The sequence below is a fragment of the Choloepus didactylus genome, chromosome 6, assembly GCF_015220235.1.
Source record: "Choloepus didactylus isolate mChoDid1 chromosome 6, mChoDid1.pri, whole genome shotgun sequence".
In the NCBI taxonomy this organism is placed as follows: Eukaryota; Metazoa; Chordata; class Mammalia; order Pilosa; family Megalonychidae; genus Choloepus; species Choloepus didactylus.
The window spans coordinates 152,406,563-152,423,940 of record NC_051312.1 but is presented as its reverse complement, the minus strand read 5'-3'; the positions used below and the strand labels follow the sequence as shown (position 1 = coordinate 152,423,940).

Below are 17,378 nucleotides of genomic sequence, written 5' to 3'. Positions count from 1 at the left end.
CATGTTGAACTCATTAATTTCCCCACTAGTCTTTTTTATATTTTTTTCTCTTCTTTGAACTAGGAAGTTGTACAGCTATAATATTGCTTTAAACCAGATCATAAATATTAAACTTACAAAACCCCTTATTGACACTGGCAAATTCTACCCTAACTGTATCTATCTAGCTCTAATTTTACAGTTAAAGAGAATTACGGGCTTAAAGAGTAATCTATAAATACCTTCCCCTGCTTTCTTCTTTCCCACTTTGGTCTGTGTGTCTCTGTTTAAACCATTTGCTTAATGAGTTTCTGGATCATTTTTCCCCATAGTTGAGCTTGTACTACTAGCTTGTCTTTATTAGAATGAACCACTTTCTCAGGATAGGTTGGACCTAATAATGTATGGTCCATTGTCAGTATGGACAGTTCGCTATTGATGCATTTCCATTATGATGCAATTATGTGTTTCTCCCACCATCTATGGCCACTGTAATACCTTTGCAACAGCAATTAACTTGTCCCTTCTTGGATAGCTACTTGGGGTACTTGGGGAATTTTAATCAAGCACCTATGCTAATTAGAAAATTGTAGGGAGACAGGGAGTGCTGATCAAGCACCTTTGATTATCCATTCTGGCAACTGACTGAGCCTGGGCATTTGTAAGGATTCAGCCTTTTTAGAGAAAATGATTTTAATTTCCTCACTTTTGTTCTTGTCTTGTGGGTGGGAGTGGAGACGAAGGTGTTGGTTGAGGCACGGGTGTTAACATGAAAGATACATGTTGCTTGGTAGTGCAGCTCAGATGCTCTGTGTGGGTCAACACAGTTAGTCCTTGCCAGAGCCATGGTAGAAAGGTATTATTTTCTCTACTTTGCAGATAAAGAGTCCAAGGCTCAGTCCTGGGTACAGAACAGAAGTTGTTGGCAAGGGGGAGAATCTTTCCTTGCACATTCCTTTGGTTGGTTTGGGAAACGTGAGATGATCCAGAGTTGAGAATGAAGAGAAGAGCAGGAGCTCCTGCATCTTACCCTTTACTCACTAACATTGACTTTGTTTCAAATTATGCACCAGAAAGACTTGATTCTAGAAACAGTGGAATGAAAACATTCTATTGACACAAAGACACCTCTTAACTCAACAATGCCTACCAGGCTCTGGAGATGTTTGGGGCTACACTAGGCACTGGTGATAAGGCAAAATGGATTAAGAGACGTCCTGCCCTCCATAGACTCTGGGCAGGAGGGCAGCCTCAGGAGCCCTGAGCAATTGTAAGAAGTGTCACAATGAGAAAGGCATGCAAAGTGCTGTGGAATCTATGCAAAGGGTGACATGTTGTGCCTAAGGAAAGTCCTTGGAAGTTTTCAAAAGGGTAGCATTTGCATTTAATCTTAATACAAGAGGCTCTCTCTGCTAAGGTTCAGGAGGATATTCTAGGGAGAACAGATGGCTGTGCAAAGGAGAGCTCCAAGGACGTGGAGAATGTCAAGTGGTTGGTGTGATCCAGAGTGTGGTGCAAACAAGGCATGAAAACTTGATGTGCCAGACCAAGAAGCAAGAAAAAAGTATCAGTAAGGAAACCAGTCTCCAGAGACGTTGACCACCAACCCATCTTTACTTGCCAGTGAGTCATGGAGGGGACTCAGATACAGGCAAGTCTGACTCCCAAGTCCACCTTCTTCAGGAAGATTGCCTTCTTCTACCAGGCAGCCCAATCATGGAAGTGGGGTCACTGGTGGTGGCAAAGCCTCCAAGAAGAGCCAGACTTGAACCTCACTCTAATAATGCCTAAAGCTCTGAACTGCACAGACCTGTATGGAAAATGGAAGAATTAAAGGGCTGGATAATTCACACTTGCCCTCAGGAAGCAGCTGAATACAGCAGACCTACTCACCAAACTCCATGCCCACCTCTGGGAAACGAACAGAGGGGATGGTTCCTTCTTTTAATTGCCTCCCCTGGATTCTAACTCTCCAGTGGAAGACAGGCAGGCACCAGCAGCTCAGCAGATCCCTTGGACATGGAGCCTGCCTAACGAGCAGCAGCAAGACACAACTCCCAAGTCTTCCCATATCCTTCAGGTGCCTTCCTAGCATGGTCATCACTGGAGAGATAATTTAATCATTGTGTCTCTTCTTGGCTTACTGCAGAAAAGATTTAGAACCTGTATCGATTAATTACAGGACAATTGAATCAAAGATTCCAAGAGGTGTCCGGAGTTGGCATAGATAAAGATCTTTTTAAAAATATTTCCTTTTTTATTTTTTTGTTCTCTCCTGCTGGGTAGTTGCCATCTGCAGTGAAGGTGATGTCTTTAGTTCCATTTTGTCCTCCTTTCCTCCCACCCCTACTGTTCCTTGCTGGGGAAGTCTCTCTTGCTGCCATCCTAATGATCCCTGTGCCACACAGGGCCCCTGACGCCGGCACTGACAGGCTGCTCATTAGTGCCAGGGTGCTGCAGTCAGCCGATGGCATGCCAGAGTGCCATGCCTGACACTCTTTCACAGAGCTGTCACCAGCGTCATGGCGCCTGCCAGCTCTGGTTGAACTCAAGCTGTGATGCCTCCAGTGCCAATTAGTGCTTCAGTGTCCTGCTTGGCTAGGGAGGAAGGCCCTGTCAGTGCTGACAAATGGAGAGTGGGTGGGTGTCTGGGCAAAGGGAGGGCAGCAGGCAGGAAGACTGGGCTCAGGGCACTGGCGAGAGAAGAGCCTATCTATGGGTCACTTTGCTCACATCAACATGGTGAGAAACGAGAGACAGAGTGACCTAGTACCCACTGGGCATTTTTACATGCAGCAGGACAACTGGGATGGGAGTGAGGGGTTTGGCAGTTGTGAATGGTGGCTCAGTTCTGCAGGTCTGGATGCAGAGAATCTGCAGGAGAATCTACTTCACTCCACATAAGGAGAGGCTTCTATCGAAGAGCTGAGTTTGGGACCCAATTAACAGATGGTTCTCCAATTCTGTCCCCAGGATTTTACATGGCTCCAGGCAAAACTTTCAACCTCCCACCCATCTGGATTCACATACAAGGAGAAAAGACACAGAAAAACACAGAGAAAGGCACAGAGCGTAGCAGAAAGAAAAATAGAGACACGGAGAGAAAATATACGAGCTTAAAATAATAACTCCAGTTTTTCCTACTGATTTTTCTCTTTCTGTCTTGTTTTTCAACCATAAGGAGCTTCAAATGTCCACATATGGTTGAACTAATCCGCCCTGGCAGTATCCAGGATTGTTTTAGGAAGCTGTGGTTGGGGCCACAGAAGGTTAGAGCCCAGTTAGGATCAGGACCAGAGGATGTGGAGCCCCAAAGGACCACATGAAGAGTATGTCAGGAGAGGGAGTGCAGAGAGTAGAGGGAAGTCACAGAAGATACACCTCAAAGTCACTGTGAACCTTCTCTGCTCCTGCAAAAGAGAATTTGAAAAGGAGACTCGCCTCCAAAGAGATGTTCAGCCCTTTCACAGCAGGTTCCCCACCAGGGGATCTTCAGGAAAGGTTTGAAGATTCTGTGAAGAACAGAGAAAAGTCATGGAGTCTTGCCAACAGAGAATTTCATCAGGAAACATACCAAGTCTTGATTGTGAACATCAAAGAAGAAGAGAATTCCTCAAGGTTCACGGTGAAGTCTTTGAACTGGGTTCATGATGTGCCCTTAGACACTGATAAATATAAGTGCATACTCACTGAGACAACAAATATTAATTGAATGCTTTCTAGGTGCCAGGCATTGTGCTGGAAGGTGGAGAATCAAATATGTGTAAGACACAGGTGCTGATCTTAAAGAGCTCGTGGAATAGGGATGATGCAAAGCAATTTGACATCAAGGCATATCTCTCAACAGTTCATTTGCTCTTACTGACTCCCCTACTGATAACCGGGTGAGTTTTTTCCCCCATTCTGTTGTTTGATGGGAGAAAGGTGGAGGTATGTGAACCCAAGGAGGGTGTCCACTAATACTCTAAGTGATCCCTGGTCCCCCTGGAAAACCACAGATCAGTGACTAGACTCATTTGTTCTGCTGAGTTTCAGCTTGGGTTCTCAAGGATGTGGCAATATAGGAATTTCAGCCTATGCTCTTAAGTGCCAAAAATAACAGAACTGAAGGCATAAAACCTGGGCTTTGAGAATACTTGTCTATGGAGTTTAGACAGGAGTTTAAGTGCGGTCCTAAACAGTATCTTTTAGGATGCATTGAAAGAGATATTATTTCCATTTACTTAGAGACTACTCCAGGGAATAAGACAGCATTAAAGGTATTCTTTTGGAGATAGAAGGACAGGAGTTTAAGTGCGGTGCTAAAATAAATTTTTGCACACCTCTACAAGAGACAAGGCACAGCATCATGATGGGAAAATGCACCTTAAGGAGATTGTTAGGCCCCGATGGGGCATCTGCACCTGAAAGAGTACGCTAACATTTACACGGCATTTGGCTTGGACATTTACGTAACATTTGGCTTGGGGTCAACAGCATTCATGCAGATAGAGATGGCCTTTCCATGTGAGAACATAAAGTGAGATGGATGGGGGCTTTTCTTCCTGAAAAGACCAAGGACAAGTGCACACAATGTTTGCACTAGTAGAGTGAGGACAGGTTTCTTTACCGAAGTCAGTATAGTTTTTCTTTGAACACTGAAGGGACAAATTCATTAGTGGAACAAAAAGGACCTAATGCCAGTAATAATAGATAGAAAGCTACCTCTCACAATCCACAGCAGTGCCAAGAGTTAACTTAGGAGGCCTTATCTCCTTCTCCAAGTTTGAAATGGATGGCTGACGTTTTCTGCATCTAATACAGAATGCTAAGCAGACGATAACCTGGGGAAGTCCCTTCAGCTCGTTTCCTACGGGACCATCACTCCTAAGCTTCTTTTATAAAGAAATGCATGAGCCCCTCCAAATTAAGTTGACATGTCTCTACTCTTTCTCCCAAATGTGGCCAAAGGTGATACAAGTTTATTGCAAACAGCATCTTATGAGTTATGATGGCAGAAACTAAGATTTTTCAGAAATATACAGGACACACAGAACAGTCTGGAAAGACAGCATGCAATGAAGTGATGCGGGCTGCCTAAAGGACTTGGGCTCAGGGTCAGCTATTCATTTAGGGATTTGATTAAGTGTGCATAGGAATGATCTGGAGGAAACATGAGCCACCATACCCTCTACAGACATGTAACGGAATGAAAGATTACAACAGCCTTCTGCCTTCAGAGCCTTTGCTGAGATGCAGTGTAGCCATCCCTCCAAGGAACCCCAGGTCTGTCCCAACTTATTTAAAGTAAGCACCTTTTGGAAATATTTAGTGGAAAAAGATGAAGGTCTGACTGCTAACGGTCCCTCCCGTTTCAGTTCAGATTTGAAAATAGCCCAACAATATCTCTTATCTCCAAATAATCAGTCCCCAGGAAAATGACTCCCTGGTGAGTTCCAAGGTGATTAGTTATTGCTTAGCATGTCTCATTGGTTTGTATCCGGGAGAGCTCATCTGGACCAGAGATTCAGAAAAAAACTGTTCATCTAAATTACTCTCAACCACAGGTAGTTTCTGAGAATTCAACTCCTCTCCCTTTGAGACATTTTCTGTTTCCATAGCAGCTAAGACCTCAGTCAAATGGAAACATCTGGCGCTGGTGCAGGTAAATGTGCCCTGGGGAAATGAATCTGCTGGATGGCCACAAAAGGGAAAAAGGATTCAAAGACACAACAGCATGAAAATTAGAAAGATAGAGAGAAGACCCATCAAAAAAGAGAGGGGAGAGGTGAAACATCATCATGGAGGGAGGGTGGGAAAGAAAATTTGGAAAGACATGAAATTAAGTTGGAGAAATTTAGGAAGCAGTGAGAGAAAGGGAAAGTACAGGGCAAAAAGGAAGAATAAAAGGGAAAGACAAAAGGAGATGTGTGGAGGATAAAAAAAAATACCACCAAACAAAGGACAAAGAGCTGACTGGCCAGAGAAGGAAATGAGAAGACATCAAACATGAGACAAAGGGAGAGCCGTGAGGGTGAAGGGATCACATGGCCCCTTGATGTGGGCAAAGTCAGTCTACCCCGATGTACATGTCCTGCACTTCTAAGTGCACAGGTTACCCAGGTATCTGAAGGCACTGGGGCTCAGCTCTAAGCCACCATGTGTATCATGAGCCATGGACTTAAAAAGTCTGTCCATTTGGATGGCTTTCATCTGGCTGTGTCCTCTGGGCCATTCTTCACCAATTATCCACTAATTATCTCATGCACAGCTGAAGTCTCCTCCCAGATTGTGGACCAGTTCACAAGTATGGTCCTTTCAAATGGAGAGAATGGGCAGATACCTGCTTAGCTCTCTCTGATCCCTTTACTCTCAGGAATGGTACCTTAGGACAGGTCCCAGGAATTCAGGACAAACATGGGTGAAAATTCCATGTCTTTCCTGGGAACCTCGAACAAGACAAATGGTCACTGTCTGTGAGAGCTTCAAGCTGCCTTCATGAGTGGGGAACGTATGCCTCAGCAAGTGGGCACAGAAGTCCGCAGTCCTCGGCCCCCCATGGGATTGTCTCATCTGAAGATGTCACATCCCTTCAGGGTCCAGCAAACTCAGAGACTGATTTTGGTGGTATTTAAAGACCCAGACCCCTCACCTCAGTGGAGGACATTTCTGAAGGGTTACCCTAGCTTCAGAATTCCCGATAGAGTCAACTGAGATATTTCACTAGACTGCATTGCAGTCTGCATTGACCAGTCCTGTTACCTCTCCCCTTCCCCCTCCCCTCCTCTCCACTCCTCTCCCCTCTCCTCTCCTCTCCTTCTTAGGTTTCAATACCAAGAGAACTCCCTAATGAATTTTTTGCCCACCAATCACCTTCTTGGGGATCCAACCTATAACACCAAGCAGACAACCACACCTTTGGTTCCTTTAGAATCTTTAAACCAGTACTATTCTGCAGTATATCTACATAAAGACATGTGTCCATATATGTACATGCATACACATGCTCAAACACACACACAGATAATACATGCATGCATGCAACATACATACATTTTACCTAACCAGCAATAAGCAATGAAATTAAGGATCTTTATTCATATGTCTGCTCAAATGTCACCTTTTTAGAGGCCTTCCCTGACCAAACCCCTTGGCATTCAGTCCAGGTAGACAGCTTTATTTTCTCATCCTTATCAGCACTTGATATATTATATATTCATTTTGTTGTCTTTTTCATGAGAACATGAGCTCATGAGAGCAGGAATTGCCTGTTTGGGTTTATTGCTATATCTCCAGTACCTAGAAGATTATCTAAACTGTTGTAAATACTCAATAAATATTCGAGAATGAATGCAATAATTCAATGTGCTTTACTTCCAAATAAAAGCCAACTTAATGATAAATATCATCTTGCCTTCAATTTCAAAAGTTTTATCCTTCCATCCATGAAAGCACAAAACAACACTCAGTCTTGTCTACATAACATTTAGCTTAAGTAAATTTTGCAATCTAGTCACCCATTTAAGTTGTATTTGATATCTAGGATCAATTTGAGAAACATAACGACAAAACCACCAAAACAGCTAATGGACTAACAACCAGAATTTTTACAGAGCTGAAGAGGCTTTTAGGAATATGTTCATTTAGAGCTCTCATCCATCATCATGTGTTGCATTTTCTATCTCTAAAAACAACCAGCTGAACAACGCCATCAAACCTGCTTGTTCCACCATCAAACTTGACATGTAAAGGACGCCCAGAATGTCTTAGCACCATTTCACCCACAGACAAATGAGATTAATTTACCAGGGATTGGAGAGATCCTCAAGTATTATTACCGAAATCCAAGAGGCTATGCCTCTCTTGCAGAGAACACCCACACTCTCTGCTGAGCCATAAGTATATTGTTATCAGGCTGCCAAAAGTGTATGACCTCTTGGACACAGTCACCAATGACATAACTTCCTAGCCATGGTCCCAAATCCTCGCAGTTCATCTCATGACACAGTCCACCAAACTTCTCTTACCTTTGGGGGAGATGTGTCTCCAGGTAACTGTGGGCTCTGGTCTTCCTGTGGCTATGCAGGTGAGGCTGATATTGTTTCCTTCGTTAATAGAGATATCTGAAGAAATCTCTACAATTTTCGGAGATACTGTGGAGACAAAAGAGGTAGAAAGAAAATTAAAAATCCTGGTAAAACATTTCTTTGTTGTCTTAAAACAGTAGTTGGCACAATAACCCAGACACTGAAGGATATGGGTGAAAGGAATAAATGATGAGAAGTTGGAGGAATTACCTTAAACATGAAAGACACATTTTACCTTGAATTTAGCTTCTATTTCCTTATTTAAACACAAAGTCAAGGATCCAAATGGGGATAAATTACACTGTGATACTGTGATATCTATACTCATTGCCTCTACCCTGTTCCTGTCTCCACTCTAACCACCCCACGCTTGAAACACATCCACAAGTCGGCCTCTACACTGCATTCAGAGTTGTCTATATATAATGCATTCTGATCATATCACATCTCTGCCTAAACACCTCCTTTGTTTTAGTACCTGATAAAGTTCAGGCTCCATATCCTAGCATACTTGGCCATTCACAGTCAACCACCAACCTACGTTTTCACTGACATTCCCAGTAACTCCACTTCTGCCCACTCTCCTTATTATTCCTAACAAAATATACCCTTCCTAATCATCGTGCGTTTAGATCTGTATTGTTTGTCATGCACTTCCTGAAAACTTCCAGTCATTCCTTAAGGTCCAACTCAGATGCCCCTTTCTTTGTTGCTGTGTTCCCTACCCATCTCCTCCTGCCTACCTTCACAACTCAAATTTACTAATGTTCTTTGTATGTGTTCCCAGAGCACAATAGAAATGCCTGCCAGAGAATGGAAAGGAAGTCCAGTTTAGCTACAACATGCGTGGTCTCACTCTTGGACCCCTAAACTATCCCCCCATAAGGAAGGGAGGGGATCATTCTGTTTGGTGCATTTGGGAACAGGGACTCACCTGGTCCCTGTAGACTTTTGCTTTGGAGCCCATTTTTCCTTAGTGGACAGACATTCTGTTGTGCTCTTCCATGTGAAAGTCTTACCGGGGCAGCATCTCATGGAGTATGGGTGAGTGGGGATCAGAATTAGAAGCTCATTGCTGCTGCACTCCTAAACCTAATCCTCCAGCATCAGCTTAATCACAAGTCCACGTGATGTTTGCTTCTCCATGCACCTACCATTAGTTTAATCTACCAATTGGTTTATAATTCAAGCGGATAAAATAAGGGTGTCATTTATCGAGCCCCCAAACTCCAAATTTTGGCCCTAACACCACTGTTACGGATATTTGACTAGCATCTCTCACCCACTCAAGGACGAGCTTTTTGCAAGCCTGAGCCAAATCTTATTCACATTAGTAACCATAGGAAGAGTTCAACAAAAATTTTTGGATTGAATTGCAATGCTTATGCAAGGGAACCACTTTCCCAACCTGCTCCATGCTCATAAAAAACTTGGAATTTAATCATAAGCCCATATTATTTCAGTCTGACCAACACTGGTTCTGATCCATTAGCACTTTGCAACTTAAGTGGACCCTCTATCCAGGACTGGCAAGTTTCTACACATTAGGTTCCTTCCTTGAATAAGTGGTCCTCAGAGCTACCACAGTGCTTTATCCACCCAGGATACAGCACTATCTGCCCACCAAAGATCACACAAAAGTTGTACATGGGCTTTATTCCCTCTTCAGAAGCCAAAGTGTTACATGCACAATGAAAACAGAGCTTGGAAATTTCAATGCTGCTCTTTATTCTACTTGAACCATTAATCCCTTGCTCCTAATTTTTCCCCATGCGAATGAGGGGAAGGTATCATGCAAATACTTCTCTTAGCCTCCCTTTTATTCCTTCCTTCTCCAGTATTATTTTCCACCATTTTTCTGCACCTCAGCCATCAGGGAACACTCATTGTTAATAAGCATATATTGCCCTTTACCCCCTGATCCCCATGTCCTTGCTGAGCTGTGTTTGGCTGCTTAGACTCTAATCTCCAACTATCTTCACGTGCTGGAATTTTCCAAGACCTGGTTGAATTACCACCCTTTACAGGTGATCCTCAAGTGGCCTGACCACTCCTTGATGGGGATCCTATAACATGTAGTCCCTCCTTTACAGAATTTCTTCCATGCTATAAACCACCTGAATACAAGATATTAAGTAAAAGCTTTACTCATCTTTTTATTTTTTGCTGTACTGAATATGCTGTCTTGCATGGAGTAGGCAGCAATCAATGATTTAATATTTAAATCCACATACCATTTCAGACAGAGAGGTAGTGTGTGTGCATGTGTGCACACACGTGTATACACACAATCTTACCTGCACTCACGCAGGTATTTTGTGAGACAAAAAAAAAAAGAAGGAAAATGGACACAGTAGGAGCTGGAGAGAGACCACCGACTCCAAGATTTGGGACTTCTATGATGTATCATTTAATTTATGGTTGCATCATTGTAAAAGCTAGGTTGGACCTTCCAGCACAGGAAGGTATCGGATGAGTTAATGATTGAACATTTGACTTGCTGACAATGTGGAGGGTCCAAGTTTCTAAACCCTCTTAGTTCTAGAATCATTTAAACTGATTTTTGCAAAAATAAACAATGCATTTTATTTGCAGAGTTGTAACTGGGACATTCCTTTCATGCCACCGCTTCCCCAACCATCCATTTGCCTGGCCTCTATTCCTACCCTCTCTTGGCACATGCTCAATACTCACTTGTTCGTGGAGGACAAGCTGCCTGCAGAATGTCTGTGCTGGCCTTGCAGACGTTGCTTCAGCTGTGCAGGTAAGTAATTTATTGATCTGTAAAGCACTCTGAGATGCTCTGCAAGGGATTATGTCACACCAATGCCACGCAATAAAATAAAAGATTATGAACTTTGTGAACACAGGATGATTTAGGGTTGGTAGTTGGAAGCGTGCTTAAAGTACATTTTAAGTGGAAATCAGGCTGGGTAATGAATTACTCTTGCTTTGGAAGGGCTTACTGGGAGTTCATTTTCTGGCTCCTTACATGATAGCTAATCTGCTAATCATACACTAGAGAACAATGGACAGTCCCTAAGTAGAACAGAAGGTGGTTCAGGCCAGGGCTGTCAGAACAGTAAGTATATTAAATGAGACAATGACACCTCATGCTTGGAAGAATCATCTAGAATTGCCTTCCCCTGCTAACAGTTGGAAAGTGACCAACTCTTGAAGCAGAAGTTAGAGAAATCACTTGCTGTCCTTTCAATTCTGCCTCTTACTGCAACTCAAATGCAGCACACTGCCCCTGGGTGAATTTGAAAGGAAAACCATTCATGGCATAGTATGAGGTAGTTGCATCAGAAGTGCAATCCCAATTATCAGAACTAAATTGGCATAGTTGAAAAGATACTAGGGGACTAGAAGTATTATTTTTTAGGTGGCAACTTCCAGTTCCTTATCAGCATTCAAAATTAAACTGAATTGGTAAGGGCATACTGTGGTCTCAGCTAAACCATGTTCATAAATCTTTAAGTCACCTTGAGATAGGGCTACTTACATTTTCATATCATTTCAGTAGATACATTTGCATCTTTCCTCTTCTTGTCATGCAGGATTGGGTTTGTTTGTTTTCATTCATTCACTTATTCATTCATTCATTCATCAGTTTTCATTGACTAATTCTATATACCAAGAATTTTGCTAAGTATCAGGAACACAAATCTGAATAAGATGCAGACTTGTCCTCAGGGAGTTCATGGTGTATAGATATAAAAATAGGTACAGAGGCATATCTTTTAAATGTATTTTGGCATGGAGGGATGATCAGGTGTTATGGGAATATGGAGGATAGATACCTGAGCCAACATGGGCATGGATGTTGTGGAAGTCTATGTGGATAAGGGACATCTTAGTTAAGAAACATAAGTGTATATTTATCAGGTCCGGGGAAGGAGGCAGGCAAAGAAGACAACATAAGGAAAACACTGTTGTTAAGAATTGTTGTGGTCGGGCTTAATTGTTAACCAGAGAATAGCTTCTAAAGGTGTAGAGCCAAAGTCAGTGCACAGACATTTATTGAAAATCTACAACCCATACCACCATGTGCCATGTACTGGAATGATATGCAGAAATATATACACTTTCTTGGCCCTCCTCAAACTTACAAGCTGTTTGGGCAATCAGTGCATATAAATATTCTAGGGGGTTGAATAATAATGCATATGTCACAAAATTGCTTGTGATCAAATGTTAAATGGATGATACAAACAGTAAGTTCTCTCACTGGGTTCATAAGAGGGAGGAACTTGATAAGTAGAAGGGTCATGGAGAGCTTCCCCTCGGGAGTGGATCTCAACAAATGATGAATAGTCATATAGACAGAAAAAGTAGGACTCTTCCAAGTGGAACAGATTGTTCCAAGATGGGAGGACAGAAATCCATGAAGTCTATGAAATACACAAAATATATTTACTTAAGAAGCCATGGAGAGTAGTGGTTGAGTTCTACTATGTCCTAACTGGGTAACGTTGGCAAGTTAACCTCTCTGTGCCTCATTGTCCTCATCTATAAAATGGAGCGGATGGCAATATATAGCCCACAGAGTTCTTTGGGATTTAAGAAGTAAGTTTATGAAATGCTCTTACATCAGTTCCTGGCATTGTGGAGAGCTCGATAAGTGCATTGCGCTTGCTTAGCAAGCACACATACGTAGTGTCAATGCAGGTGGAAAAGACAATACACTTTAACTGACTCAATGAAAAATGGAAGACAAGCTCAATGAGGTAAGCTAGAGCCAGATTATGGAAAAAGCCTGACTGGCCTGGCCTGGGCCCCAATTTTAACTCTATCCTATAGGTAATGGCAAACAGTTTAAATGTTTTCAAAGGGGGATGCCATAATTTTTTTAATGTGTTCTAAGTAAAGTTATCTGGTAACAATACATCAGACAGAGTAGAATAGACAGAAACTGGAGTCAGAGGAATATATCTGTATGAGTGATGTTAAAGACCTGGATTAAACTGTTGGCCCTGTAAAGATGGAAAGAGATGAATTTGAGGGCAATGCAGAGGAAAACCCACAGATAATTGATGGTTGACTCAATGTGAGAACAAGGGAAATGGAGTCACAAACTAATGTCTTTGGGTTAACCAGCAGCTAGATGACTGCAATGGGGCAGATCCCTGCTTGTTTTGAGTAAAGCTATTTGCAGGAGAATAGTGGTTTGATTCATTCTGTTTTAGAGATACTGATGTTGAAATGGGGAGAGACATCCAGGCAAAAATACTCTGTTATCAGTTGGAGTTTGAGTTAAGGTCTGGTGAGGTCCCAAGTTGACAATGCAAATAGTGGGAGCTGAGGGGAGAATGGAAGACACAATAATCAGTGAGATTGGCTAAGAGTTCATGGTTCCAAGAGGTGGGGCAAGATGGCGGCATATAGAGATGTGGAATTTAGTTAGTCCTCAAGAGCAACTAGTAAATAGCCAGAAACAACTAGTAAATCATCTGAAACAACTGTTGGAGGATACTCGTAACTGAATACACATCATACACCAGCCTGGAAGGGGTGGAACAGCTGAGATTGCAGCATAGAACTGTAAGTAAAACTCACCCAACTGTGCAGCTGGTGCCCCTCCCCCACCAGCATAGCAGGCTGAGCTGAAACAGTTCCCTGTGGAAAAAAAGAAGCAGCTTGCCTGGATTGAGGGGAAGTAACTCAACCAAGCTCCAATTCTGGTTTTAATTAACAAATCTGGACTACTGAATACAAGCTACAAGCACAGATAAACCCAGAGTAAGCAGGAAAGGAAACTGAGGTTCCTCTTGGCAGAGGGGAGGCAGGGCTGACAGGAAAAATAATTGCATAAATAAATAAAGTCAGAGGCTTTTGAAGACAGCTGAGCTCAGAATACTGGAAAATGACTGTCTCCCAAGAAAAGGGGCACAGAGAACAGGGTACCAACACAGTCGACCAGTGAAACTGGGGGGAGGGGGCTGGGGACTGGCTCTGAAAAGGGGCTTTCTCTCTTTTTCCATTTTTTTTCCTCTCATTCCAAGTAGCTCATTGGATAACTCCCTAAAGGGTGCAACTTCCCTAAGCAAAGAAGCGTGGGGCTCAGCTCAAGTGGTTGCCTTCTCTCAGAGAATTGAGACCCCAGGGTCTGGGTGTGAGGGAGAACGAAACCAGAAACAACTTAACTTGGCTACTGATGCCCTTGGACACTGGCCAGGACAGGGTCCACTGTGAATTAAAGGGGCCACACCTCTTTACCCCAGTGGGGAGCTGCAGGCTGACAAGCATCACTTGCTGGGCAGGATAGGAAAAACACAGTCTGGAGGCTACACAGGAAAGTCTGACACTCTTCTCAGTCTCACCCTCAAGGAAATCTGAAAATGAATACAGTCTCCTCCTGAGACCTGGGCTCATCTGATCTAGGAAAATCTGATGGGGGTAGTAAAGGAAACAAGATGCCTAGACAACAAAAAATTATAAATCACACTAGGAGAAATGAAGATATGGCCCAGTCAAAGGAACAAACTTATACTTCAACTGAGATACAAGAACTGAAACAACTAATTACTAATCAAACAAATCTCCTAAAAACGGCCAACCAAGAATTCTATATCCAGCAAAACTGTCCTTCAAAAATGAGGGAGAGTTTAAAATATTCTCAGACAAACAGACACTGAGAGAGTTTGTGAACAATTTGCCTGCTCTACAGGAAATACTAAAGGGAACACTACAAACAGATAGGAAAAGACAGGAGTGAGAGGTTTGGGGCACAATATTGGGTGGTGGTAGCACAATAATGCAAGTACACTGAACAAAGATGACTGTGAGTACAGTTGAAAGAGGAAGGTTAAGGGCATGTAGGATACCAGAAAGAAAGATAGAAGATAAAGACTGGGACTGTATAACTTAGTGAAACCTAAAGTGGTCAATGACTATGATAAAATGTACAAATATGTTTTTACATGAGGGAGAACAAAGGAATATCAACTTTACAAGGTGTTAAAAATGGGGTGGTATTGGGAAAAAATACAATAAATGAAACTAGTCTATAGTTAACAGTAACATTGTAATACACTTCCATTAATTGTAACAAAAGCAATATACGAAAGCTAAATGTCTGTAAGGGGGATATAAGGAAGGGGTATGGGATTCTTGGCGTTGGTGTTGTCTGACTTTTTATTGTTTTTTATTTTTAATTTATTTTTTGTTGCTTTTGAGTTGTCATTTCTTTTCTTTCTTTTTCTTTTGTTTCTTTTTACTCTTTTCACCTCTTCCTCTTTTTTTGTGGAAGAAATGGAAATGTCCTTATATAGATAGTGGTGGTGAATGCATAACTATATGATTATGAAGGGAACCATTGATTTTTTTAATTAAGATGAAATGTATGGTGTGTTAATAAAACCATCTAAAAAATAAACAGAGGGATACAAGTGCTGGAGAAAATGTGGAGAAAGGGATGTACCTAATTGCGGGTTGCTGGTGCTGAGTTCCAACTTGGCGGGCCGGGGCCAGGGAACCTGGTCAGCCCCTGGGGGAGGCGATGGGCATGGGCAGTAGCGCCCTCCACAGCCCCCCCCAGGGAACCTGGCCAGCCCCTGGGGAGGGTAGTGGGCATGGGCAGTAATATCCTCCACAGCCCCCCGGGCCTGAGAAAGTGGAGCCGGCTACAGGCCCCATCTCCCTCACCCAAAATACAACCGTTAGGGGAAGCTTGCCGGAGAAAACCGCCCCCCTTATCTTGCCCGCACACTCCCCGTTGCCAGAGCAACTCCCGCCACCGCCAGTGCGCATACACCGTTACCAGAGCAACTCCCGCCCTTTTTAAATGACCTCCGCGCCCTCTCAGAACCAATCCCAGCCTTTATCCCCTCAGCATTGCCATGTAAGGACCCCACACCCCTAACACCGACCCCGCCCTCTATGCCACCCTATATAACTTGTGCTCACCCCTGAATAAAGGCTTTTTGTTCTATCCCCTCGAGAGGAGAGTGTCTCACGTCCCTCTCTCGCTGCCCTCCACACCTTGCACGCCTCCGCCAGGGACTCGGCCAAGTCCCCCGCCTCACCCTCGCCTCCGGGAAGAGCTGCCGCCGGTACCCCTCAAGCAACCCTGAGCGCAGAGGGTTCCGTGGGTGCCCGCCCCTAGCTGCGACTGCACCTAATCAGCATTGGTGGGGAAGTAGAATGGTGCAGCCCATCTGGAGGGCAGTGTGGTGGTTCCACAGGAAGCTAAGCGTGGGGTTGCCATATGGTCCTGCAACTCGGTTACTGGGTGTATTCTCTGAAGAACTGAAAAAAGGGACTCGAATGGACAATTGCGCAGTGGATTTGCAGTGGATGGAAGTGGCCTAAGGGTACATCAACTGATGAATGGAATGGCGAACTGTGGTGTATACATACAATAGAATAATGAGCTTCTATAAGAAGGTGTGAAGTTGTAAGGTGTGAGGACAGTATGTTGAGTGAAATAAACCAGAAATGAAAAGAAAAACATTATAATGCCTCACTAATACGGACTAACTATAATGTGCAAACTCTAAGAATTGAGTCTGATGGCATGGATTATCAGGGGATGGCTTATTGTTAAGGTTCCTAGACTGTGAGCTCTTACAGAAGTTATATCTATTCCTGAGTTGTAATGGGTATTTCTAAATTCTGAGATGCTGAGCTCTTTGTGTATAACTTGATCAGTCCCTGGAACTTTGGGTATCTGTGTGACATCTGAGACTCAGAGCCAGAGTCTGGCACATATGAATGTCAGTATTACCCCATACAGCAAATGTTAAGAAATGGACTCGGTTAGGACTAAGGTAAATCAGATTAAGGGTAAAGGGTGATATTAATGGTGCTTTAAAAACTAGAAGTTCCATGTGAGACCAAAGGAAAAGATGTTTATTAGGTGCAAAATCTATATTTTTTGTAACACACTATATAATTTAACTTATATGGTCTGTTCATTCAAACAACATAATTACATGGAACATTGAATAGGGAGTGAAATCTGGTAGGTTTGTACAGGTTAGTGTGATGCCCGAAAACATCCCAGAGTAATTTGGGCAGAGAAAAAAAAAATGTATTTGCAAAGCCCTATTGAAGGACTGGGAGAAAATGTGTAAATATTAAATTTCCCCACTTGGGGAATTAATGATATTCTCACAAGCATTGTGGGTACCATTAGAAGGCTGAGCCCTTGATCTTGGGGCTTGCCCTTATGAAGTTTGTTTCTGCAAAGGAGAAGCTAAGCCTACTTAAAACTGTGCTAAGAGTCTTCCCCAGAGAGCCTCTTTTTTTGCTTAGATGTGGCCTCTCTCTCCAAGCCAACTCTGCAGGTAAACTCACTTCCCTCCCTTCTACATGGGACATGATTCCCAG

At 43.0% G+C, this 17,378-nt stretch overlaps 1 protein-coding gene across 6 annotated transcripts in view; it reads right to left on the bottom strand.

Annotated features, from left to right (window-relative positions):
• The window catches only part of NTM (neurotrimin), a 1,043,036-nt gene that overhangs the window by 132,457 nt on the left and 893,201 nt on the right, over positions 1-17,378 (bottom strand). For all 6 annotated transcript variants that reach the window (XM_037841980.1, XM_037841978.1, XM_037841979.1 and 3 more), the window contains one exon: positions 7,986-8,111. In XM_037841980.1, coding sequence (XP_037697908.1) covers positions 7,986-8,111 — 126 coding nt within the window. The remainder of the gene's footprint in view (positions 1-7,985; positions 8,112-17,378) is intronic.